Below are 27401 nucleotides of genomic sequence, written 5' to 3'. Positions count from 1 at the left end.
GAAGATCCAAGACATACTTCCTTTGAGAGATAAAAATTCCATGTTTTGATCTTGCAACTTCAATGCCTAAGAAGTATCTCAGTTCTCCAAGATCCTTAATTTCAAATTCTTGATGTAGGTTCCTTTTCAGACCATCAATCTCACTCAGATCATTCCCGGTGACAACAATATCATCCACAAACAATTAGGATTGACACCAAAGATTCCCTTCGCTTCACAAACAAGGTGTGATCGGATTGAGTCTGAGTGTAGCCAAAAGCAATCAAGGCCTTTCTGAATCTGTCAAACCATGCTCTGGGAGATTATTTCAAGCCATAAAGTGACTTCTTAAGCCTGCACACTTTTCCCTTTTCAGTATCATTGTAAAAGCCAGCAGGAAGATCCATATACACATCTTCTTGCAGATCCCCATTTAGGAAAGCATTCTTCACATCAAGTTGAAACAAGGGCCAAGAGTATGAGGCAGCAAGAGAAAGAAGTATCTGGACAGAGGTCATCTTTGCAACTGGTGCAAAGGTCTCTAAGTAATCAATACCATAGGTCTGTGTGTACCCTTTTGCAACAAGTCTTGCCTTGTACCTTTCTATACTTTCATCTACCTTATATTTTACTGTGTAAACCCATCTGCATCCAACTGTCTCCTTGCCTTCTGGTAGATCCACAATGTCTCATGTGTTAGACAGCGTATGCCCTTACCTCCAATCAGAACGATGTACATTATGACATTTAATGTAAACGAATAAAGTACATATTTGGTTCATGTTATTATGGTGTGTTTCTGTGTAATACCCTTAAACTGGACACATATGAGACTCGTGTTAGTTTAGAATCTTCACAGCCGTTGGATAGATCTGGGGAGATTTATCTTGCCAAGGCTGACACTGATGTGCCGCCAAGTTGGTTGGGGTGGCTTGTCTCAACTGCCAGGGTGAGAACTGAGGTACAGGCAGTGTGGGTTTTCTTGAAACCCTGAACTGGACCAGAATTCTAGTATTGCCCTAGACCTTGGAGATAGATGGGCAAAACTGGAATGTTACACCTGACCCCTAGACTTGATTGTGATACTACACTAGGTGTCGGATTGGGCTATCTTTGATATGCCAATCAGTGAGATCCTTAGAGGGGGTCAAAACCTGGGTATGTTGGGACAGTCTGAGAATTCATCTGAGTGGGTGATCATAGCGACAAGATCAGCCCCTTTGTCGGACAAAGTGAATGGTTGCGGATACACTCTCTTTGATGGAATCGTAAACTGCCGTCAGTTGATTTTGTAGAGAAGATGGGCCGAATGGCCCATAGACTGTCATTTCATGTTATGTTATGTTTCTCTCTGTTGTGGGCCTTATTCTGGGCCCATACTCTGTAATATTCTGTTTTTTGTATTTTCCTGCTCACTCAAGGGCCTCTCTGTAATTTGTCAAAGATTAACTTATTAATAAGATGTTTAGAGTGTTAGAGAGGGGTTATGTTCGAACCTCTTACTCTCTAACACTCATTGCCGCCAGCTCTCTCTTCTCTTCCTCTCTTGTTTGTTCATTTTTTGGTTTGCATCTAATCTCAAACAGTTCCATACATCAAGTGGGCTGTTTTTCAACTTGGTATCAGAGCAGGCCATTGCTTGGCGTGTCCCTCATGTGGTTCTAGTTCAGCCAACTACATGAGGAGGTTCTAGGGCTAAAAGTTTACAGTCATCCGCCTGGTTCTTGGAGGTCATTGGAGGGTGCCCAAGTTTCTATACACTTGGAGAAGGGTTCGGTGACCAGGAAGAATCAGAGAGCAAGTTGTTTGGCCTGATTTGAAATCAGAGAAAAGGACTTTTGAAGTTATCTCAGAGAACAAGTGTTCGTCTGGTTTATAGTTCAAACCAGAGACTCTCTTGCTGTAAGTCTATTCTCAGTCCTTTGCTGAGTTATTTTTTGTTGTTTGGGAGAACTATTAAAGCATTCAAAGCCCACATACATTCGGCCCACTGTTGCTGGACTGTTTTTCTGGGTTGTTTTGGAAGTGCTATTCGGCTGATTATTGGACTGCCGAGCTGCTGAAACTGATCTAAAACTAAGTGGCACTAGTCTCATCTTCATCCCAGCCTCTTCTTGGACCTATACTGAACACCTTGAAGTGGTTTCTTCTAGTTAACAGTAGGCTGTTAACTACTGCACACTGAGTGTTCGACGAAAGGTCTCTTAAGGACTGTGGCCCTGTTTTCTTCTCTTTGGGACAACGGCTGTTGAGAACCTAAAATACCTTGTGATTGGAGGTTTGTTGGGTGTCCTTTAAAGGGTGAAACAGTAAAGAAAAACTACCACCGAACTGGACTGTCACAGTTATCAAGTCTGAACTGATTCTGTGAGCTAGTTGTTGTTGCCTATTCAGCTCAAACTAAACTCATCAAGACCCCAGTACCTTGAGAAACCTATTAAAAATCCTAATTGGAGCCTTTACATGATGGATTTCTCAAGCTTTGAAAACAAGAATGCTGCTGAATATGGACAGATTTTGGGAACCCCAACTGATTCTATGCTGGCTGTAACTACAGTTAAGCTTGATGGGACCAACTACTTGGCTTGGTCACAATCAGTGAAAATCCACATTTGTAGCAAAGGAAAATGGGGTTTTATTTCTGGGAGCAAGAAAGCTCCTCCAGAGGATGATCCATCTTATGAGAGATGGGTACAAGAAAACTACACAGTGATTGGGTGGCTTGTGAACTCAATGCAGCCACGGATTAGTCAGCATTATCTGTGGATGAACTCGGCTAAAGAAATCTGGGATAGTGTTGCAGAAACTTACTCCCAGAAGTTGAATGTTGCCAGAGCTTACAAGCTGAGAAGTGATGTGAAGAATCTAAGACAGGGGGAGAAGTCACTTGCAGCATACTTCTCAGCCCTAAAATCTATATGGCAAGAGATTGATTTGATAGAGGCCGTGACATGGGATACCCCTAAGGATGCTGAAACATATAGGAAATTGGTTGAAAGGAATAGGGTCTTTGAGTTCTTGACAGGGCTGAATTCTGAATATGACATTACAAAGCAAAACATCTTGTCCAAGGAAGATGTTTCATTGTCTCAAGCATATGCTTTTGTCAGCAGTGAAGAAAGCAGGAGGCAAGTGCAGGTTCAAGGGGTCAGTATCAATGATCATTTTGCAAATATGGGAATCAAACCCAAAGGGGTTACAGAAGCCCCCAGTGGCACAAGAAGGAAGGAGGTGGTGTGTGAATATTGCAAGAAGCCGAAACACACTAAGGACAAGTGCTGGAAATTGCATCCCAGTCTTGTCCCTATCCGATTCCAGAAGAAGAATGATAGTAGAAAGACAGGAAGTGCACATACAGCCACAAGTACAGATACAGAGTTTGAGTCTGCAAGTGCACAATTGGCAGCCATGAAAGCTGATTATGAGAAGTTTGGAAAGATGATCAGCCAGCTTGAAGGTGTAACTTCATCATCCAACCCTTCTGGAAGTCCAGCCACCTCTGCATTTGCTCACTCAGGTATAAGGGCTTCTGCTAACCATGCATCTACCTCAGGTAATCCCAAGACCCCTTGGATCATTGACTCAGGTGCTTCTGATCACATGACCAACCTTTCCACTTTGTTTGTGTCATATGATTTGCTTCCTGGTCGTGACAAAATCACCTTAGCTGATGGTTCTCTTGCCCCCATTTCTGGCAAGGGAACTGTCAAGCCTACAAACTCTTTACTTTTATCTTCCACTCTTCATGTACCTAAGTTAAATACCAACTTGTTATCTGTAAGTAGGTTGACCAAGTCATTGAATTTTTGTGTAACCTTTTTCCCTTCTCACTGTGTGTTTCAGGACCTGAAGTCTCGGAAGGTGATTGGGAGTGGCCATGAAGCGAATGGAATATACTTGCTCGACACCCCTGGCCAATGCTTTGATCATCCCAAGAATGTTGCTTTTGGTTCTACTTCTTCAGAGTCAGTCAGTCAAATTATGTTGAGTCATTGTCGGTTGGGTCATTTACCTTTTTCTGCTTTAAGTCATTTGCTTCCCAAACTATTTAAGGGAGTCAGTGTGTCCAGTCTCAATTGTGAGTCATGTCAGTTGTCAAAGCATTGTAGAAAAAATTACCCTGTGAGCAATAAAAGATCCTCTTTTCTTTTTCATATTGTACACTCTGATGTGTGGGGGCCTTACCACTTATCCTCTATGGGGGGCTACAAATACTTTATCCTGTTCATTGATGACTTTTCTAGATTCACTTGGATATACTTAATGAAATCCCGAGACTTGTGAGGCAATTTCATGAGCTTGTTTTGACTCAATTTGGTGCTAGAATTAAGGTTTTCAGATTTGACAATGCAAAAGAGTATTTTGAGAAGAGCTTATCCTTGTATCTCTCTGACATGGGGGTTATTCACCAAAGCTCCTGTGTTAGAACCCCTGAACAAAATGGAGTTGCTGAGAGAAAAAATAGACATATTGTTGAAGTTGCAAGGAGCCTTTTATTTGCCTCACATGTTCCCACAAGATTTTGGGGTGATGTTGTACTTATTGCTACTTATCTCATAAATCGTATGCCATCCAGGGTTTTAGGGTTTAAATCCCCCTTCAGTCTTCTTCATCCAGATAAGGATCTCTTCCCAATTCCTCTTCGTGTGTTTGGTTGTACCTGTTATGTTCACATTCCAAGTGTGCAGAGACACAAGTTTGAACCAAAAGCCCACAAATGCATCTTCCTCGGTTACTCCCCCACACAAAAGGGTTATTGTTGTTTTGATCCAAAGACTGGCACCAGACATGTCTCTATGGATGTTACCTTTGATGAACTTTCTCCTTTTTATGGTTCCTCTTAGGAAGGACATTGTCAACAGGGGGAGAGTCTGTCACAAGTTTTTGCTCTTCCCCTTCCTGTCCCAGTTCAGTCTCTTGACAAATTTGTATCCTCACAAAATGAATCAAAGGAGGATCAGCCACTTCATTCCTCTTGTCCTAGTGCTCCTATTTCTTTACCTCCTCGTCCTACCCATAATCCCAAAGTGTATCAAAGGCAGAGATCCAGGAATAAGCAAGTGGTTTCCCTTACAACAGATGAGGCTCATACCCTCCCAATCACAGATGAGATAACAGGTATTGCTTCAGCTCCCTTGGAATCCCCCTTCCCAGATCTTGATGTCCCCATTGCTGTTAGGAAAGGAAAGCGGAACTGTACTACACACTGCATTTCCAAACACCTTTCTTATGACCTACTTTCCCCTTCATATTGTGCCTACCTCTCTTCCGTTGCTTCTAACCCCATTCCTAGGTCTGTATCAGAAGCTCTTGGGATTCCAGAATGGAGAGATGCCATGCAGGCTGAAATGGATGCTCTACATGAAAATGGTACTTGGGAGGTGGTGGATTTGCCTGAAGGGAAGGATCCAGTTGGATGCAAGTGGATTTTTACCATTAAATACAGGGCAGATGGGACTATTGAGAGGTACAAGGCCAGACTTGTTGCAAAGGGCTACACACAGACATATGGGATTGACTATCTGGAGACTTTTGCCCCTGTTGCTAAGATGACATCTGTGAGGGTTCTTTTATCTCTGGCAGCTCACTTTGATTGGCCTCTCTATCAGTTAGATGTAAAGAATGCATTTCTGAATGGTGACTTACGTGAGGAGGTCTACATGTGTCTTCCTCCAGGAATGTATGGGAAAGATATGCAAGGAAAGGTATGTAAACTGAAGAAATCTCTTTATGGCCTCAAACAATCTCCTAGAGCCTGGTTTGAGAGATTTAGAGCTGCACTTGTTAAATTCGGCTATGTTCAGACACAGTCAGATCATACTCTTTTTGTGAAGAAAAGTGGGTCTCTAGCAGTGTATCTCATTGTGTATGTTGATGACATTATAGTCACTGGTGATGATGCCTCAGGCATTCTGGGCCTTAAGTCTTTCCTCCGTATAGAATTTGAGATTAAGGATCTGGGGGAGTTGAGATATTTCCTTGGCATAGAAGTTGCCAGATCCAGGGATGGGATTCTTATTTCCCAGAGGAAATATGTCCTTGATTTGTTGTCTGAAACTGGAAAATTGGGTGCAAGACCAGCTGCAACTCCTATTGATATGAGTCACAAACTTTCAGCTTCGGATGGAACTTTGTTGGAAGACAAAGGGGTCTTTCAGAGACTTCTTGGGAAGCTTTTGTACCTGTGCATGACTAGGCCAAATATCGCGTATGCTGTCAGTTGCATTAGCCAGTTCATGCATGCTCCTAGAGATACCCATATGGCAGCAGCAGAACGGATTTTGTGCTATCTGAAAGGCTCTCCAGGAAAAGGAATTCTATTTGCCAAACATGGTCATCTGAAACTTGAAGCCTATACTGATGCTGATTGGGCTGGAAATATTGATGATAGAAGATCTACTTCAGGGTATTGCAGTCTGGTGGCTGGTAATGTTGTCTCTTGGAGGAGTAAGAAACAAACAGTTGTGGCTCGATCCTCCGCAGAAGCAGAATATAGAGCCATGGCACATGGAGTTTCGGAATTATTGTGGCTAAGGTCCTTAATGGAAGAACTTGGGGTAGATCATGACAAAACCATGATGTTGTACTGTGATAATCAGGCTGCCATCAACATTGCTCACAACCCGGTACAACATGATAGAACCAAACATATTGAGGTTGATAGACACTTTATTCGTGAAAGAGTCTCCTCCGGTGAAGTGTGTCTTCCATTCATTACTTCTGAAGGACAACTGGCAGATTTTCTCACCAAGGGCATTTCCAAGGCAAGGCTTCAACATGACACTGGCAAGCTGGGCATGATTAACATCTATGCTCAGCTTGAGGGGGAGTGTAGAGAAGATGGGCCGAATGGCCCATAGACTGTCATTTCATGTTATGTTATGTTTCTCTCTGTTGTGGGCCTTATTCTGGGCCCATACTCTGTAATATTCTGTTTTTTGTATTTTCCTGCTCACTCAAGGGCCTCTCTGTAATTTGTCAAAGATTAACTTATTAATAAGATGTTTAGAGTGTTAGAGAGGGGTTATGTTCGAACCTCTTACTCTCTAACACTCATTGCCGCCAGCTCTCTCTTCTCTTCCTCTCTTGTTTGTTCATTTTCTGGTTTGCATCTAATCTCAAACAGTTCCATACATCAAGTGGGCTGTTTTTCAACTGATTTCAACCGTTGAAATTTGTTTTGCAAAATATATTTATATAGAGATATACATATATATATATATATTATGGTTTCAAAATGTTTGCAAAAGGTTTTAATTGCCAGGATCCATGTGAGTAGAGGGTGCATAACTGTACCTTGCATCTGAGGGAGAGGTCCTCTCTTGACGGACAGTGTTTGATCTTTATGGGCTGAGAGGTTAAGTGCAAGACCATTAAAGGTAATACTTGATGGGCTAATCTTGCATCTGCCTATAGTCATTGGGATTTTATAAGGTGGCTTGACCCAAGGACCATTTAGTGTAAATGTTGGGCCCATTAAGAGCCCATAGTGATGGACTCAGGGGTTCATTGTCTCCTACAGTGAATTCGGCTAGGCCTTGTAACAAAGGCTGGGCTGAACCCATGTGGCTGATGTGTAGATCAATGTTTGGGTCCCATGCCATACAAGGATAACCAACTGGGCAGCAGTTTGGAGGCTAAGTGAGCAGATAGACCTAATGGGCCTAAAGCCCAAATCGAACTGGCTTAATGAGATTAATTAAAAAGGGGCAGTTTTGGGATTTAGATCAGTAGATAGGATAAGGGATTGTCCCTATCCACTCAGAGAGTCCAGATCCAAATAGAGATTTGGATCAGGAAACTCTTAATTAGATTAGGAGGGCTGATCTTTATCTGCAGATAAGATAAGGGAATATCCTTATCTCTTAAAGAGAGTCCAGATCCAAATACAAGATTTGGATTAGAAACTCCTAATGGGATTAGGAGAACATCTCTTTAAGGCTATAAATAGAAGAGCAGGGCGAACCCTCAGTACACAACAGAAATCTAACAGACTGCTGAATTCTAGAGAGAGACAACACAGTTTGACTACACTGTCTCCTTCTCTCCTGCTCTTGCCGCCATACCAGTTCGATCTCCACCTGTGGGAGTAATCACAAAGAGTTCTTGATATTACCTTTTGGCAGAAAAGGTAGTCTAAAGTCGTGCTCACTATCCCTCCATCGGATTCTTGTTGAAGAATTCAGTTCTTGTTGAAGAACCATCCTGCTGATTCCGCTTCATCCTGCACTGTGTCATCTTTGATGGAAGCAGTCTTTGGATCTTTCCTTGTGCTTGAACACTTTCATTGGAGGTTATTACTACTTCGTATCAGGTTTATCCCTCCACTCCCTTTTGGTTTCAGATCTGGTCTGGTTTAGGTTCAAGATTGATCCTTGAAAATGCAGTGGTATTAGATCTCTCATCCCTTCAGTGGTATTAGATCCAGGTTCAAATCTTGGACCAAAATTAACCAGATTTGGAATTGCGCAAATGGGCAAAAGGCGTTCTACCCGATTTACGCAGATTAGCATTTTCTAGGAAATTTGTTCTCAGATTTTGAGCGATTGATTTGAAATTAAATATTTATAAATCTGAATTATATTTAGATTTGTTCTTCATATTTTTCTTGATTTTTGGGCTGTTCATACGGTGGAGATCAAAATCTTTAATGGCGCAAGAAATCTACGCACCTGTTGTTCTTTTTCATTCTTTGTCTGTAAATATTTTTTTTTATTTTTTAGACGGAATGTATAGGAATTCAATTCTGATGTAATATTAATAGAAATTAGGCTTTCTATTTTATTTCATTCAAAGTTGAAGCAAAAAGCGCAAGGAGGAGAATTTCGCAGATTAGGGTTCGGCCATCTGCGATTTGCAGTTGTGGAAACTGCATGCTGCGATCTAACTTTTGCTTTGCAGGGTAGCAGTCTTGCAAACAGCCTCCTTACTGATTCTTGAATGTCATGTGTCAGTCATTCAATTTCAGATCATGTTCTTGAATTAAATCTTGAATTAAAAATCAAACCCTAGACCCATTCGAACCAGATTTGACCAAGCTGGTTGGACCGAATCTATGGTTCGATGGGGGTTGTTCTCAGCCCTATTTTTCCACTCATGGGTCTAGGAGTTGATGGTTAATTGCAAGATGCAATTCAGCTCACATCTGTAAAATCCATTTTAATACGTTAAAACTGCTTTAGCCCATTTTAGCATAAAAGCTATATGGGCCGAATTGCAAGATAATATTAATTAGTAATATTATGGGCTTTAATTACGGGTTTTACAGTTATTAATTGATTGGATCAATTATGTTTCTCCTGCATGTAATGTGTGGATGTGTGATGTGCAACACTCATTGGCCATAAGTACTTGGCCCATGTTGATACGATAGTGGCTCTTGCGCACACCATGGCTGAATGCACATCATTGCCATGGTGTCCTTAAGATCAGTGGATGATCTCCCTTCGTGGTGGGCCCCACTCCAGCTTCCTCCCCAAGAGGAACCGTGTGGAACCCTATCCGTTTAGGGCCCATCTAAATCTGGCTTTATGAAAGCCAGTGGGAGCCAATTTGGTTTGACCTAAATTAAACTAGGGCGTAATATTTTGTTCCCTCCACTGAAATATGAGTGCATGTGATAGGGAGATTCATATGATGAACTCTCTAAAGGCCTTCCATCATTAACATGAAGATGGGCCCTTCAGTAATGAGGAAATGCACCATAAAATATCCATTTGCTGCTAGATCTGTTGGATTGTTTCATAAGATGATAGGGGCGTCATAGACCGATGTGGGAGGGGCCTATCCTAAAATAGAACTCTCTCTCACGGTACCTTGGCGTTCACGAATATGATGGGTAAGCACTCACTGGATAGAAAGGTTTAACCTAAAATGGCAATGAACCTTGTTTGATAGAGGCCAAAGGGAAAGCTCATAAGATGAGTGGATATGATCCTACACAGAAAGGTGGTGGGGTTATGCAGCTGAAACAGTTGGCTCCATGCACCCTATGTGATTTTCCACATTTCCAGAGACATAATTCACAGTCTCCGTCACTAAGATGTGAGGGAAATCTCAGAGATGAAAAAATGGAAATGGAACATAGATTAAAAGCCAATCTATGTAGATAACATGAATCAAATAAGGTTGTGGACTAATATTTGCTTTGCCATTTATCAGAAATGGCAAACGGACAATTTGCTAAATTGTTGGACGACAACAAGCTTAAGAGCCCTAATTACGTTGACTGGTACCGTAACCTTATGCTGGTCCTGACGTCCGAAAAATTGGACGAGGTAGCTAAAAACCCTGTCCCGGAACGTCCGGGTGATAGGGTTTCTCAGTCTCGTAGGAGGGACTATCAAGAATGAGAAGAGAAAAATTCCTTTGCCCAGTGCTACATCATAGCCTCCTTAGATAATCCGATACAGTGACAGTTCGATCAGATCGAATTGTCCAATGATATCTTGGACAGTCTGAGGACGATGTATGAGGAGCAGAATTGTTCTACTCGTCAGGAGGTCTTGAAACAGTTAATGACCACGCAAATGTCCAAGAACCAGCAAGTTCATGACCATTGTCTTAAGATGATGGGATACATCAATGAACTTGAGGCTCTTGGATCCGGGCTTGATCATGTTACCAAGGTTGATGCCATCCGAAATTCTTTGCCTCCTTCCTTCAATTAGTTCATCATGAACTACAACATGAATAAGCTAAATGTTAGCATCCAGGAACTCAACAATATGTTGTAGAGGGCCGAGGAACTGATAAAGAAGGATGAGCCCATTGCAAGCAGACCGACCACTGGAAGAGGAACTGTCCTCAGTACCTGGAGACCAAGAAACAAGGTAATTTCGAATCCTTTGTCATAGAAACCAGCTATAGCCATAGGAACTGTAGTATTAGTTTTCAGAGAAGGAATTATTGTATTGAAAGATTGTCTTTATGTACCCACTTTGAGAAGAAATTTGATTTCTGTTTCAAAACTGTGTGCGGATGGATATTCTGTTCTCTTTAGTAATATGATTACTATCAAAAGAAATAACAGATTCCTCGCATACGAAGAACTTGAGAATGGTCTCTATGTTCTCCATCCTTCTCTGGAAACAAACATAACCGAAGCTACGTCGGATGATATCCCCAAGAAAAGAACCCGTGATACAGTCAATCTCACGTGCCTACGGCATTACCGACTTGGCCATATTAACATAGATTGTATCACAAGGTTGGTAAAGGATGGTCCTTTGGATTTTCTAACTGTAGAAGATCTTCCAACCTGTGAACCTTTCCCTCAGGGTAAGATGACGAAACAACCATTTAACGGTAAGCCTGAAAGATCGACAGGCACATTTGACCTTATACATTCTGATGTTTGTGGTCCCATGAATGTTAGGACACGTAACCAACACGTTTACTTCATAGCATTTACGAATGATTACTCACGGTATGATTACGTTACCTAATGAGACACAAGTCTGAATCCTTTGAAAAGTTCAAAGAGTTCAGACAAGAGGTCAAGAAACAGTTAGGGAGAGAAATTAAGACCCTTTGATCAGATCGAGGTGGCGAGTATCTCTCTGACGAATTTAGGGACTACTTAAAGGTCAATGGGATAGTATCACAACTAGCTCCTCCTACTACACCACAACTAAACGGTGTGTTAGCAGGGAGGAACCGGACTTTATTGGATATGGTCCGATCACTTCTCGTACACTCAAAATTACCCACATCCTTTTGGGGTTATGCATTAGAGACTGCGATATATGTGTTGAACCGAGTTCCAACCAAATCAGTTCCGAAGACTCCCTATGAGCTTTGGACCGGTAAGAAACCAAGTGTAAGATAGTTGAAGATTTGGGGTTGTCAGGAACATGTTAAAAGAACGAGTGCGGATAAATTGGAATCCAAGACCAGCCGTTGCCTATTCATAGGCTACCCCAAAGGCTCTATGGGTTACTTATTCTATGACCCAGGAGAACAGAAGGTGTTCTATAGTCGAAATGCTCATTTCTTGGAAGATGATTACATCCTGAACAATCATTGTCAAGAAGTTGTTCTTGATGATGAGAGCTCAGGGGTAGTGGGAGATGTCCCACAAGCTCCAGTTAATGACCAACATAGTGAAGGGATGAGAGAACCATCATATGGATGGCTGAACCCTGCAGGAAGGTAGGGCGAAATTTCAAAAAATTCTCTCTCCCATGTGGGAATCACATTCCCTATTTTAGAAAACTGCATTTTCAAGGACCAATCTTGAACCTAAACTAGACCAAATATGAAACCAAAAGGTAGGAGAGGGATATACTTGATATGGAGTAGTAGTAACCCCGAACGAAGGTGTTCACGCCCAAGGAGATTACCAAAGACTGCTCCCACTGAAGATGACACAGCGTAGGGTGGAGCAGAATCGGTAGGATGGCTCTTTAGCAAGAACTTGAATCTTCACCAAGAATATGATGGAGGGCGAGTGAGCACGACTTCAGATCACCTTTTTTGCCAAAAGGTGATATCAAAAATCCTTTCTTGACCGCTCCTACAGGTGGAGATCGAACTGGTAATGGCGGCAATAGCAAGAGAAGGTAAGAGCAGAAGATGGCGTCAGTCCAAGTGTATGTTGTCTTCTCTCTTGAATCAGTAAGACTAAAAGATGATTTGGGGTTTGCCCTTCTCCTCTATTTATAGCCCTAAAGAGAGGTTCTCCTAATCCAAATCTTGTATTTGGATTTGGACTCTCTTTAAGAGATAAGGATAATCCCTTATCTTATCTGTAGATAAAGATCAACCCTCCTAATCCAATTAGGAGTTTCCTGATCCAAATATTTATTTGGATCTGGACTCTCTGAGTGGATAGGGACAATCTCTTATCCTATCTGCTGATCTAAATCCCAGAACCGCCCCTCTTTAATTAATCTAATTAAGCCAGTTCGAATTGGGCTTTAGGCCCATTAAGTCCATGTGCTCACTTATCCTCCAAACTGTTGCCCAGTTGGATATCCTTGTATGGCGTGAGACCCAAACATTGATCTACACATCAGCCACATGGGTTCAGCCCAGCCTCTGTTACAAGGCCTGGCCGAATTCACTATAGGAGACAGTGAACCCCTTAGTCCATCACCATGGGCTCTTAATGGGCCCAACATTTACACTAAATGGTCATTGGGTCAAGCCACCTTATAAAAACCGAAGGACTGTGAGCAGATGCAAGATTAGCCCATCAGGTATTACCCTCAATGGTCTTACACTTAACCTCTCAGCCCATAATGATCAAACACTGCCCGACAAGAGAGGACCTCTCCCTCGGCTGCAAGGTACAATGCTGCACTCTCTACTCACATGGATCCCGGGAATTAAAACCTTTTGCAAACATGTATATATATATATATACATATATATATATATATATGTGTATATCTCTATATAAATATACTTTGCAAAACAAATTTCAATGGTTGAAATCGACTGCTGGCCGATTTGGTTTCCATCAGATAGAGTTAATCCCTGATCATTCACTTTATCCGACAAAAGGGCTGATCCTGTCACTATGATCACCCACTCAAATGAATTTTCGGACTGTCCTAACATACCCAGGTTTTGACCCCCTCTAAGGATCTCACTGATTGGCATATCAAAGACAATTCAATCCAACACCTAGTGTAGTATCATAATCGAGTGTAGGGGTCAGGTGTAACATTCCAATTTTGCCAACACTATCATCCGGAAAGTATTTAATAGTATACACCCATTTACAACCCATAACATGCTTACCGGGAGGAAGAGTAGTAAACTCCCACATTTAAGTATGCTGAAGGGAAGAGAGTGCCTCTTCCATTGCCTACCGCCACCTAGGTGAGGTAAGAGCCTCCTAGACATTCTTAGGTATAGAAATAGACGACAATAGTAAAACAAACTGGCGATGTGAAGTGGAAAGGCAAGAGACCAAAACAAAATTGGAAATGAGATGGAGGGTACAACTACGTTTACCTTTCCATAAAGCAATGGGAAGATCAAGTCCTGAAGGTTCTGGGACAGGAGCAACAACAGGACCCGTAGACAAGGTAGAAGCTGGAGGATGAGACAGTGTCTGTCGATGAGTATACACATGCCAGACCGGTGGTCATTCAGTAGGAATCTACACTGGAGGAGGTGAAGGGTCAGCCCCAACTGGAACAACCAGAACGGGATCATAGACTAGAAGAGGAAGACGAAGCAAAGGAGGAGATACCGATACTTCAGGTCCTGATAAGAAGGGAACAGACTCTCCAATTCCACCACATTCTTGTTTAACTCCAACATTCATAATTGACTCTTTCTTCTTAACACACATGTAACAGTTGTCCCCATTACCATAATTTTATCCACATACACAACCAAAATGGTAACAACCCTGTTTACCCATTTAAAGACATGTGATCTACTTGAGACGAATGGTATCCCATATCTAGAATGGCATCTCTGAACCTTCAAACTGTGCCCTAGGATATTGTTTCAAATCATAAACATCATTTCTCAATTTATATATCTTTCCACGACTACCGCCAATAGTCTTAAATGTGCTATCACCAAAAGAAGAGAAGATAGAGAAGAAGAAAAAGAATAGGAGGATGGCATTGCGGTATACAAATACTATAGTGTAGTTAAAGAAATCATATGATCACAATGATATAACATAGTGTAGTTTGAAGAAATAAATAAAAAGGATCAAACTCAATCAATCATATCAACGATAAAATAGAAAAATCTGCTAATTCTTTTATTGAATTGCAGTATATAAACCACACATTTTCAAGAAACTTAAAGAGATGACGGCGTATATCTCTCTGGAGATCCTCCGGCAAATTCTCCAGCACCATTTCTTCTTTCACACCTTGTGTTGCAGCCCAATTAAAACGTTCAGATTGTCGTACTTGCCTACATTATATAAAAACTATATGAGTAAGATCAAATGAATTAGATTGTTCCATTTAAAATAAAAAATTCATAAACACAAAACTTGGCATATCCAATCCGGTGTAGTGTATCATCTGAGAGTGTAGATCAGATTACTACTTGGCATATTCAATTGGGGCATGCCTCTTTTATTTCTCCAAGGCCTTTGTTTCTTGAATTGTTTAAGTCAATCAGTATATCTAATCTATAGTGTGAGGGAGTCAATTTGTGAAGCATTGTAGAAACTCTTATTTTTCAAGTAATAAAAGAAGCAATTTTCCTTTTGATATTGTGCATACTGATGTGCGGGGACCATTTCATATTCCTTCATCAGTTAGTCGATGCCTTTGCTAATTTGGCTTGTGATTTGCAGACTTCAACGGTTTATGACTCTATTTTGTCCATTCCCTCTCATGTTCATAGAATTTTTATGGATGATTATCATGGACTCCCTTACATTTGAGCTTTTTGATTTCCTCGTTTCCGGTATAGGTTTTGTTTTTGATGTATATATTTATAAGCCGGAAACTTGGTGTATAGATTTCCTAGAGGGGTAAGGTTTTTAGGTCCCCCCCCCCTCATAGGTTTTTCCTTATGATTATTTTAATAAAATTTTTGGTGGCCAACCCTTTACCTGGAGTAAATTTTGGGGTTAAAAATCTCTTGGGTTTATCTTATGTGGTCTCAAGATGAGGTTTCCATTTTCATTAAACAATTTTATTAAGTGGTTTTTACACAGTTCTCTATGAATTAAAGTATTCCAAAATAATGCCAAGGAATACTTTGGAATCTTGCTGCCTATTTGTTGAACAATGGAGTTATTCATCAAAGTAACTATGTCTATACACTATACACCTCAATACAATGGAGTGGCAAAGAGGAAGAACTAGCATATACAAAAGGTGTCTCGGACTATCATGTTGAACTCTCATGTTCCTATTTGTCATTGAGGGGATGTAGTCCATACAACTATGTTTCTCATAAACAGAGTCCCTTTCTCAGGTTTTGGGGTTTAAAACTCCCTTCCGTCTTTTGTATCCTTGTAATGATCTCTTTTCTCTTTATTGTTCATTTACATGTTTTTGGGTGCACATGTTTTCTCTATGTATTCTTGGTCCCCTAATGTCCCCCCAAGGTCGAAAATGATCCCAAGGCTGTGAAATACATTTTCTTGGGATATGAAAAATCAAAAAGGATATTGCTGCTATGACACAGTAACGAGGAACAGATATGCCACTTTCTTTGAGTCTACTCATTATTCCCAAGGGAAGAGAGAAATTGAGATCAACCTTAAGAACCGTGATATCCCTCGTCCTATTTCCATTATTGAAGCCATTCTAGAGAAGCCACTATGGATGTATGAGAGGAAAAGGAGGAGAGGTGTTTACTCCCATCACACATCCCACTGCAGCCACTTCAGATCTCCTATAAGAATGAAGGTTTTGGTGATACAGCAGCTACATTATCATCTCCTCAGGCTAGTCCAAATGTTGATGATCCAAGTACCAATGTGTCAACAGAGTACAAGGAACATAGAACAACAGAGAAAGAAACAGAATTATAAGGTTGGTTCTCGTGATGACCACACATAGACAATTCTGTCCTTACAAGAATAAGAGAAAAACAACAATGTAAAAAATACAAAAAACAGAGAAGTGCAAAAAGGATAAAATTACAAATATTAACTGCCATTATCTCAACATTTCTCCCACAAAATAAATAGTTTGTATGGAGATGCATAAAGAAATGCATTACCTTCCTGTGATCAAAATGTTTCTTCATAGCCTTTAGACAACACTCAATAGAGAAGTCTCCCGGGTGAACTAGGTCATATTCTGAGCAAAGGTTACCAAATCCAGAATAGTATTCCTGGATTTTCTTCTCTCCCCAAGTGTATGAGAATATGTCCATCTCAATCTGATATTGTCTAGACGTGTTGGACTGCTAATAGACCTTCTCAAGGAATTCATACATGTCATAAGCAATCTTCAGACCTTGTGTAGGTATAGCCACATCAATCGTAATGGAACCGAATATTCATGAAACAATTTGAGCACTATTGATTTTCCACTCCTTCAGTCCCTTAATATCATCGGGTTTGGGTGTAGACCTACCCAGATAACCCCACAATCCTTTTCCTTCAACCAAAAACTGGAAATGAAACTTAGACAATGCATAGTTTGTTCCATCAAACTTTACAGAAAACTTTACCCTTCTAAAATCCCATATTTAGTGAAAACAGATGAATCAGTAGAAATTCACAACACAAATCACCAGAAAACATGTAATAGTGCTTATACAAAGGAAGGAAAATCCCCTGATAACCCAGAAAAACAGGAACCTGAAGTCCAAAGATGTTGCAGTCCAAAAAAAAAAGGAAATTGTAACCTACTACTACCCAAGGAAGAAGATTAGAACTCCTTCAAAACCTTCACCAAATCAGATGCTATTTGTAGGGTAAATAGGTCAGGTCTAGGCGACACTAGATCTGAAGTTTGGCCTTGATCTGAATCTCCCAAGAGAGATCTTTTAAAATCTCTCCAATTGGTTGCATAAAACAAACTGGACAGTAGTTAGGGTTGAGCAAAACAGCCCTAATCCCTTTAACTGAACGGAGAAGGAAGTAAATCCTAATAGAATGATAGGATTACTTTTTTCAACAAGGATTAGAAGATGAAAGAAAAGAAGTATCAAAGAGCAGCCTGCTATGATACCATGTCAGTTCTAGTCTTTGTACATCTCTGAATTCAGCACCCACAAATTGCATAAGTGAGAGATATGAGCGTTAGCTCTTCCAAGGTTCTAGCTTTGTTGTTAAAATGCGGTTGTTTCATTCTTCCCAAACACCCCACATGATTGCTTGGGCCACTGTGTTCCAGTAGAGTTTGCCCCTTGTGAGTATTAAAAGGTTTAGCTCTTAATTTTCATGTCTTTTAACACATCTAAGATATAATTTTACTAAGATAAATATCAGCGTTTTGGATCAAGCTACAATGATTCCTAAGAAATACATCAAGCCACTAAGATCCTTGATTTCAAATTTAACAGCCAAAAGAACTTCAATTTGGCTATTTTGAAGGGTTATTACCTAGAACAATAATGTCACCAATATATAAATAATGAGATGAGTAATTAAACCTCGTCCATATACCAGACCACTGCTACCACTACGACTAGACTGAATTCCCCGAGCTCCACCTCTAACACCACAGTCCCTCGATATTACAAAGGCTGATCTATCGGAAACATTAGAGTTCTCAGTAGATCCAATGGAAATTCTCTGAAGTCGAGCAAACACCTCTTCTAAGGAAGGGAGAGCTGACCCTCATAGTATCTAAGCCCACACTGGTTCATACTCAGATTTCAGCCCTACTAAAAATCGAGTCACATCAAGTTGTTCTCTTTGTTGTTGTTGACTTTTGACATTAGAAGTGAGGGGGTGGTAAACATTCAACTCATTACGAATGTTTCTCATACTAGCATAGTACTCCTCAAGACTCTGATTGCCCTGTTGCAAATTAAAGTATTCCTGATACAGTTGATATACTCTGGTTGTATTGTCTTAACCAGAATACAACTTCTTAGCATGGTCCCACACATCTTTGGCAGTGTCAAGAAACATGAAATTTACACTAATTTTGGGTTCATACTATTCCATAACCATGTGGTAATCTGTGCATCCTCTTGTTCCAAGTCATCATACCCATGAGAATCAATGGAGGGTTTTTCCTCCCTTATGTGTTTTAGTTTCTTCTTTGCCTTCAAAAAAACTTCTACAGATTTAGCCCAAGGTACATAATTCTCTCCATTCAATTTAATGGAGGTCATTTGAACATTTAGGTAGTCAATAGGTATCATCACATTAGATTTGCTATCACTGCTATCTCCCATTGCTGAATTCTGTTATTGCTGAATTCGGCACACTGCACACTAGACCACACCACACACTGATCACACTGGTTTCAGCACTTGTTATTGCTGAAGATTGCACACTTAACACCACAAACCCTATCCCACGACTACCTGAAATCTCACCACACTATATGAGGACCACTCCTCCTTCAAATCACACAGAAAACAGCATAAACCCTAGCACACTACAGTCTGAAATCTCACCATATGATCTGAAACATAATTCTTATTTGATTCATAACAAAAAAAAAAAATGCATAGAAATCTCTTACCTCATCACCCGAAATTTAAACAACACAAGACACCCATTTCACCACACGAATCAGCCCTCTTTTCTTCATCAATTAGGGGAGGGTTTCTTAGAAACCACAACAACCGACCACGAACAGCACAACTGGAGGCATAGAGACTTCCAAGGGAAGAGAACGATCACTCCTTTTCAGCCCTTTTCCTTATCTCCAACCAATGGCAAAGAAACCAAGAGAAAACCCTAGACTGGGTGCGCAGAAAACAGAAATCTGGGAATATCCGAGTTGCTTAGTTGAGCTTTGATACCATATTATGATTCAGCCTGCCCTTGAGTTCTGTTAGTTTGATAACAGCCAAGAAGAGAGAAGAAAGAAGAAAGAAAGAGAGAGAGAAAGGACGAGAAAAGGAGAGAAGAAAAGTTTGGTTCGAATGAGAGAAAAAAATTACCTCTCCCATTCAGCTAGATATGTTTTATAATACTAACATAATGGAAAAGACACATGTGCCCCTACTTAAGTGAGGGACACTAGTTCTAACATAATATTACACATCAGCAACCTCAACATAAGTATAAAGACAGAAATACCCCTACATACTCAATACTAACAAAGGAACTTTACCAATGCTTTCCTAATCTTACTAAAACTAACTTAATGTGAATACACCAGAAATTACTAAAATAGTAAGTTGAGATTTTATTATTGATAGTAATTTTGGATATTACTATAACTAGTAAGTCCAAAAGTTACCATAAATACTAATTTAAAAATAATAATAAATTTCCGTAAAACTTAAAACCCTATTCTTAAGATAACCTACAAATTCAATAAGATGGTTGCATGTTTAGTAGTCCCCAGCCCACTTGTATTTCTCGTTACTTCTCCCGTGAAATTCCTTCATGAAAATAAGGCCTAAAGACCTTTTCAGGTTGTTTCTTCCTACTTTTCAGATTGTTAGATTCTCATTGGACTTCCAAAAAGATTCAAATTGATTCTAGGAATGCTGATGCTTCAAGCTTCCTCTTCTGCAATCATGGACAACTAACAATTGTAGCATTTATAAATACAGATTGAGTTGGTTTTGTAATGGTAGGAAATCTACCTTGGGTTGTACCTTTGTTAGTGAGACCTTAGTGGTTGGGATAAAAAAAAAGTACCAAGAGGTGCAAAAAACAGTAAGTCATTGCTCAATCAAGTGCTTCAGCAGAGTATCATCCCATATCAGATGGAGTTGCTTAATTTCATTTGTTGAAGATCCTTTTATTGAGAACATGGAATAACTGTTGGAGAGCCTTTTCTTTTCTGACAACATGGCAGTAACCAATATCCAAATAAACCAGTTGATCATGATAGGACCAAATATATAGAAGTTGAAAACCATTTCATTTGTGAGAAGATTTCCACTAAAAAGATCCTAACTTTCTTAGGACTGGTAATCATCTAGAATTATAATGAAAGGATTGATGCTCTCATCTAGGAGGATGGAGGAGAGACAAAGGAGAATGCATGACTTCAATGAAAATCTCATATAAATCCAGACAAAATCAATAAAAGCAAACCAGTGTAAAACAAATGTTAAACTTTAGATACTAAAGTTCAAAAGGAGAAGTAAATGACTAAACATCAACAAAACAAGTAGATATTTTTGAGGAAGAAGAAATAATAATTAGTAGGAAGGTATCAAATCAGGAATACCTTCTTAACTTTATAGGCAAACGCCTATGACTCATCCACTGCTCAACATCACGACGCCTTAGCTGCATTTCTAGTTGCCTTCACAAACATAAATGAAGATAATGTCAATTAGGTATTGGGTTAAATTACAAAAATCCAAATGAAAGAGAAACCTTTTAAGTTAAAGCAGAACTCAGAAAGCATTATATTTTCTCTTACATTCGTTTTTCTAGGTAATAAGCTTATAGATTCATGAGAAAACAAGCACAATAATGGATTGATAAAATCCAGAGATCCTGTTGGTAATATTATATCTCCAGAAAACTAGCTATATCTATCAGTAGAAGGAAAAAAAAGTCATTTTAAAATTGGTGAATAATGGAAATGTAATGTAGGAACAAGGATAAATCACTCAATATTGGCTATGAGAAATGCATAAGCAAGAAGATAATGTTTTGTAATGGATGTTTGTATGATGACAAGATAAATACAACAATGCAATGTAGGAACAGTGTTTTGCAGAATTTAAAGATTTCCTCTTGAGAAACCATTATTATATGCCCTACCATAAGTCCACCTTCAACACTTCAAACCCTAAACTATAAAGAGAATATACCATTACTTTCTATCTCCTTACAGACCACCTTAGGAATACAAAGTATAGCATCCCTCTGAATAATCCTTCTGTTGGAATCACTTCCCAACCATAGCATCCCTCCTTACAGACCACCCTAAAATATTTAGTAAGGCTGCATTTGGGATTGCTGCTTCTACAGGCTTATTGTGCTTTTTCCAGTTGGAGAAGCCAAAAGATAGTCAAAACCATTTGGAAAAAAAAAGCTCGAAGCAGGTTTTTTGCATAAAAAAACCCCATTAAAAAAAAGCAGAAAATTTTTCATTTAGCTTTTTACATTTGCAAGAAGCTAATTTGAACAAAAAAGCTGGTGAGCAACCAAACACTAAAAAAGTGCTCTTTGAAAATGATCATCTCAAAAAGTGGCTTTTCCAGAAGTGTGTATAGGCCAAAAAGCATTCCCAAACATGGCCTGAGATATTTATCTTATTTCCTCACACAACATTTCTGACTTGTTCATGTCTAGCAGAATTTCTAAGTCCCCTACGTTTAAAAATATAATCTTTACTATTAATCTCAGCTCAAGGTAATGATTTTTTTATTGGTATTATGATGATTTTTTTCCACAGTCACCAACCCCAAATTCACCCACATTGATTTCTGAAGAGAAGAAATACGGAACTAGAAGTTCTAGGGAATTACTATTATTTGTAATGGAAAACTGAACAGTAAAAAATATTTGTCTCATAGTAGATACCTAAGAACAGAAAATTATAAAAAATTATAAACACCTACTAAGTTCTTTGTACAGATCTCTAGGGGTGTAAACGGATCAAATTCAAATCGGATCAAGCAATATCCGAATTTGAATCTGATTAGAAAATTCGATATCTGAATTCGATTTGATATCCGACGGATTTTCAAAATTAATATCCGAATTTGAATCCAACTAAATATTTGAATATTTGATTTGATTTGATTCGATTCAAATTCGATTAATTAATTATTTTAGATAATTAATAAATATATAAAATAAATATTTTATTTATATAAAGTATATAAGTATATAAATTATTCATATAATTTATTTATTATAAAAATAAATTATATTAGAAATTTAAATATTTTATATATTATATATAAGAATTAAATAATCGGTCGAATTCGGATATTTATCAAATCGAATCAGGTCGTATCCGAATTCAAATCCAATTAGCTATTTGGTATGAATAGGATATCCAAATTCGACCGATTAGATAATCGAATTATCTGAATCCAATTCAATTATGTTGAATCTCGAATTCGAAATCGGATTTTCGAATACCGTTGACACCACTACAGATCTCCTACTTTTCTCATTTCTCTATATAATAAATCTTTGCTATTTGTTCACTGTTACATATTCGTTACTGCTAGGAGGTCATACCGAAATTCTACTTCTGGACCAATGTTCATCAATATACCAGTAAATAAACATATTGTAATTGAATCCTTTCATATACACCTATTGTTTTGCCCTAAGGAACTAATCAATCAGATACCACATCTTGTGTGCCCATAAGACTGAAACCTAATTCAATTTTTTTGTACCATTATAATAGATTTGCAGTACCGTAATTCTTATCAAATTCCTACTTTTTGTACTCGGGATTTTGGCTAAACTTTATGCATAACCTGGTAAAAGATCTATCATTGTTCAACCAACAACTAAGATCCCTTAACATGAATCCTAAAGCACTCCAATTACATTGCCCTAGTCACCTAGTACTTGTTCCCTTCAATCTTAACCCTAAAGAAGCAAAATTTGATGGTTACAGGTGTTTTTCCTGTCCAAAACTTCAATAACATAATTAATTAAGAATAGTTTATCAAGACTTCAATGAAACATCAACAATATAATTCAACATTGTTGAGGATTTACTATTATTTGTTGTCTTGTTATTTAGTTAATATTATTGGGCCCAAGTCCCATTAGTTTAGTTTTTTTTAAGCTAGGTTTAAGTATGTGGACAGTAGCCACCCTATTGAGGGCATATTTGACATTGTATGTTGTTTCGACTGCTGCTACAGTAGTCCGAACCAGTAAGGAGAAGAAGAAGAAGAGAAGAAGAAGAAGATGAAAGAGCTGTCGAACCTAATAGACTAAACCCTATCAGTCGACCTCTTAATAGTGATTAGGCTCTAATTAATTGTATAAAGGCTAAATTGCCCCCACTTAAGTATGGGACAGAGAGTCTCTAATAAGACTGCCACATAAGCACATAACTTAACAAAGGTGAGTTGACTAATCTACCCTTATTCGGCTAACTCTAACACTCCCCCTCAAGTTGGAGAATATGTCATATAATCCCAGCTTGTTACATATATAGTTCACTCTCCCTGAGCTTAAGGCTTTTGTAAATAAATCTGCCCACTGATCACCTGAGCCTACATGTTCTGTGGTTCTCTCTCCAATAAGAACCTTCTCCCTCACAAAGTGGAAATCAATCTCTATGTGCTTTGTTCTCTCATGAAAAACAGGGTTGGATGAGATATGTAGCACAACTTGATTGTCACAGTACAATTTCATAGGTTTATCCATGTGGAACCCGATTTCTTGTAGGAGATTCCTCAACCATACTAATTCACATGTAGTGTGTGCCATGGCTCTGTACTCGACTTCAGCACTGTTTCTAGCCACAACTGTTTGCTTTTTACTCTTCCACGTCACAAGATTTCCTCCATGAAATGTGCAGTAACCTGTAGTAGATCTTCTATCAAACACAGAACTTGCCCAATCTGCATCTGTGTACTCAACTACTTCAAGTTTTCCTCCTGGTTTACACAATAGCCCATGGCCCGGAGCTCCCTTCAAATATCTTACAATTCTAAGAACTGCATCCCAGTGAGATATACGAGGGTTCTACATAAATTGGCTCACCACACTAACTGCAAAGGAGATGTCTAGTCTCGTGATAGTCAAATAGTTCAGCTTCCCCACTAATCGTCTATACCTTCCAGGATCATCAAATATTTCCCTTGTATCACTGCTCAACTTAACATTTGGTTCCATAGGAGTCTCAACCGGTTTTGCACCTAACAGTCCTGTTTCGTCCAGAAGATTGAGAACATATTTTCTTTGGCACAGGTTTACACATTGTCTTGATCTAGCAACTTCTATACCCAAGAAATACTTCAATGTCCCAAGGTATTTTGTTTGCAAATGATTTTGTAGAAAGACCTTTAGTTTGTCCATCCCCAATTTGTCACTGCCAGTTATGACAATATCATCCACATAGACCACTAATAAAATCTTTCCGGCTTCTAAGTCATAGCTGAACACGGAGTGATCAACCTGGCATTGTTTCATTCCAAAATTCTTCACCACTTCATTAAACTTCCGGAACCAAGCATGAGGCGATTGTTTCAACCCATAAATTGCCTTTTTCAGTTTGCACACCTTACCATCCTCCCCCTGAGCAACAAACCCAGGTAGTTGCTCCATATATACCTCCTCCATAAGGTTGTTAGACAGTTTTTGTATGCCCTTAGCTTCAATCTGATTTGATGTGCTTTTGTTATTTAGTGGAAATAAATAAAGTGCATGTTTGATTCATGTTGTTTGGTTTAATTCTGTGTAAAACCCTAAAACTGGACATTTATAGAGACTCATGTTAGTTTTAAATGTTCACAGCCGTTGGATAAGTCTGGGGAGATTTATCCTGCCAAGGCTGATACTGGTGTGCCACCAAGTGTTGGGATGGCCTGTCTCAGCCACCAGGGTAAGACCCGAGGCACATGCAGTATGGGATTACTTGAATCCTTGAACTGGACCAGATTTCCAGTATTGCCCTGGACCTTGGAGATAGATGGGCAAAACTGGAAAGTTACACCTGACCACTAGACTCGATTATGACACTTCACTAGGTGTTGGATCAGGCTGCCTTTGATATGCCAATCAGTGAGATCCTTAACAGGGATCAAAACCTGGGTATGTTGGGGCAGTTTGAGACTTCATCTGAGTGGGTGATCATAGTGACAGAATCAGCCACTTTGTCGGACAAAGGGTAATGATCGGGAATGCACTCTCTCTGATGGAAACCAAATTGCCGGCAGTTGATTTCAATCGTTGGAATTTTGTTTTGCAAAATTAATATATTTATATATATATATGTACGGTTTCAAATTGTTTGCAAATGGTTTTAATTCCCGGGATCCATGTGAGAGGAGAGTGCGACACTGTTCCTTGCAGCCGAGGGAGAGGTCCTCTCTTGTCGGGCAATGCTTGATCATTAAGGGCTGAGAGGTTAAGTGTAAGACCATTGAGGATAATACCTGATGGGCTAATCTTGCACCTGCCCACAGTCCTTGGGTTTTTATAAGATGGCTTGGCCCAGGGACCACTTAATGTAAGTGTTGGGCCCATAGGGTCCATATGATGGACTCAAGGGTTTCATTGAGTTTTTCAATGAATTCGGCTGGGCCTTGTATTAAAGGCTGGGCCGAACCCATGTGGCTGGTGTGTAGATCAATGCTTGGGTCCCACGCCATACAAAGAAGCCCAACTGGGCAGCAGATTGGAAAGTAATTAGACACTGAACACTTAATGGGCCAGAAGCCCATTTCGAGATGGGCTGATATGATCACCCATCCTTGGGGCGAATCTGAGATTAATGTTAGTAAAAGGATTGGGCCTTTAGCCTTATCCACTCTTGGAGACCAAATTCAAATTAGATTTGAATCTGGTAACCTCCTGATAAGATCAGGAGTAAGCTAACTTTATCTGCAGATAGGATTAAGATTATCCCCTATCCAAATACTGATTTGGATTGAGATAACTCCTAATTAGGAGGTTTCTTAATCAAGAAGAAAGGAGGAGAAACCCTAACCAAAAAGGAGAGAAATACAACAGATTTCGAATCAAGAAAAATCGCAAGAAAGGTTCCTGCGAATTGAGATCAGATCTCATACTCCAAAAAAGGAAAAAAAAAAAGGCAGTTCAGCCTTTTCGCCTTTAGAGTTCTCCTCCTGCCGCCGCCATCTCCTTTGCAAGATTAGATCTTTGCAGAAAAGAAAGTCAAGAAATCTGTTCTTGACATCAGTCTTGCAAGAAAGACTGAAATAGATTCAGTGTTTAGTGCTTCCAGAGAATACTTGCAAAGGATCCAGTGTGTATGACACACCCTGATGGTTCTGTTCCATCCACAGCTGTGTCATCTTCAGCAGGAACGGATCTTGGAGCATTCTTTGGGCGTGAACACCAACTTTGGGAGATAGTGCTTCTCCGGATCAGGTATATTCCTCCCATTTGTCTTTTGGTACAGATCTGGTTTGATTATGGTTCAAGTAGGATCCTTGAATATTGTATTCTAAATTTAGGGAATATGATTCCCAGTTGGGAGAAGGTAGGAAATTTTTGAAATTCGCCCACCCATTCCGCAACCTTTATGGCGTCCATTAGATGGATCCTACCATTCTTTCAGTGGTATCAGAGCCACAGGTTTGAATCTTGAACCAAAAGAAAATCAGAGCTGACCCTGCGCAGATGGATAGCAGGTGTTCTTTCAAGATTTGCGCAGATTGTTTTTTTTATTTCAAGAAACTGTTTCTTGTTAAGGGCGATTGATCTGAAATTAATTTTTATTAAATCCAAAATTTATTTAGAATTGTTCTTTATTTATTTTGATTTAATGGACTGTTCGAACCTGGAGATCGCAGTGCAGATTTGGCACAGATAGTCTGCGCACCCTTTTTCTTTCTATTTATTTAATTCGGTTTGTAAATATTTTTTTTATTTTTAGACTGAATGTATAGGATTTGATCAAGAATGTAATTAATAGAAATAGGATTTCTGTTATTTTTCTTGATTAAAGAAGAAGGAAGAAGAAGGTGGCGCTGGAGATTTGCAGTTGGAGAAATCGCTCTCTGCGATTTGCAGTTTGTGAAACTGCAACCTTTGTGATTAACCTCTGTTTTGCAGGTGGTGCGAACAGTCCATAGTTTGATTTGTGATTGTTTGAAATCAAAATTATTAATTTCAGATCTTTCATGAATTAATTCTTGAATTGAAAATCAGCTTTGGATCCTCTCGGACTAGATTGGACCAAAACTGTTTGGACCGAATC

The 27401-nt window shown here is 39.4% G+C and overlaps 1 protein-coding gene across 2 annotated transcripts in view; it reads right to left on the bottom strand.

Moving 5' to 3' along the window:
* LOC148855464 (putative cyclic nucleotide-gated ion channel 20, chloroplastic) overlaps positions 1–27401 on the bottom strand; it is a 201183-nt gene that overhangs the window by 31297 nt on the left and 142485 nt on the right. For both annotated transcript variants that reach the window (XM_088981877.1, XM_088981878.1), the window contains 2 exons: positions 20745–20822; positions 14742–14871 (listed from right to left, as the gene is read on the bottom strand). In XM_088981877.1, the coding sequence (XP_088838003.1) occupies positions 14742–14871; positions 20745–20822 (208 nt within the window). The remainder of the gene's footprint in view (positions 1–14741; positions 14872–20744; positions 20823–27401) is intronic.

This window comes from Nelumbo lutea, chromosome 4 (genome assembly GCF_056320005.1).
Source record: "Nelumbo lutea isolate HS-2025 chromosome 4, American lotus-T2T, whole genome shotgun sequence".
NCBI lineage: Eukaryota > Viridiplantae > Streptophyta > Magnoliopsida > Proteales > Nelumbonaceae > Nelumbo > Nelumbo lutea.
Note: the sequence above shows the minus strand (reverse complement) of the source record. Positions and strands in the feature narration are given on the sequence as shown.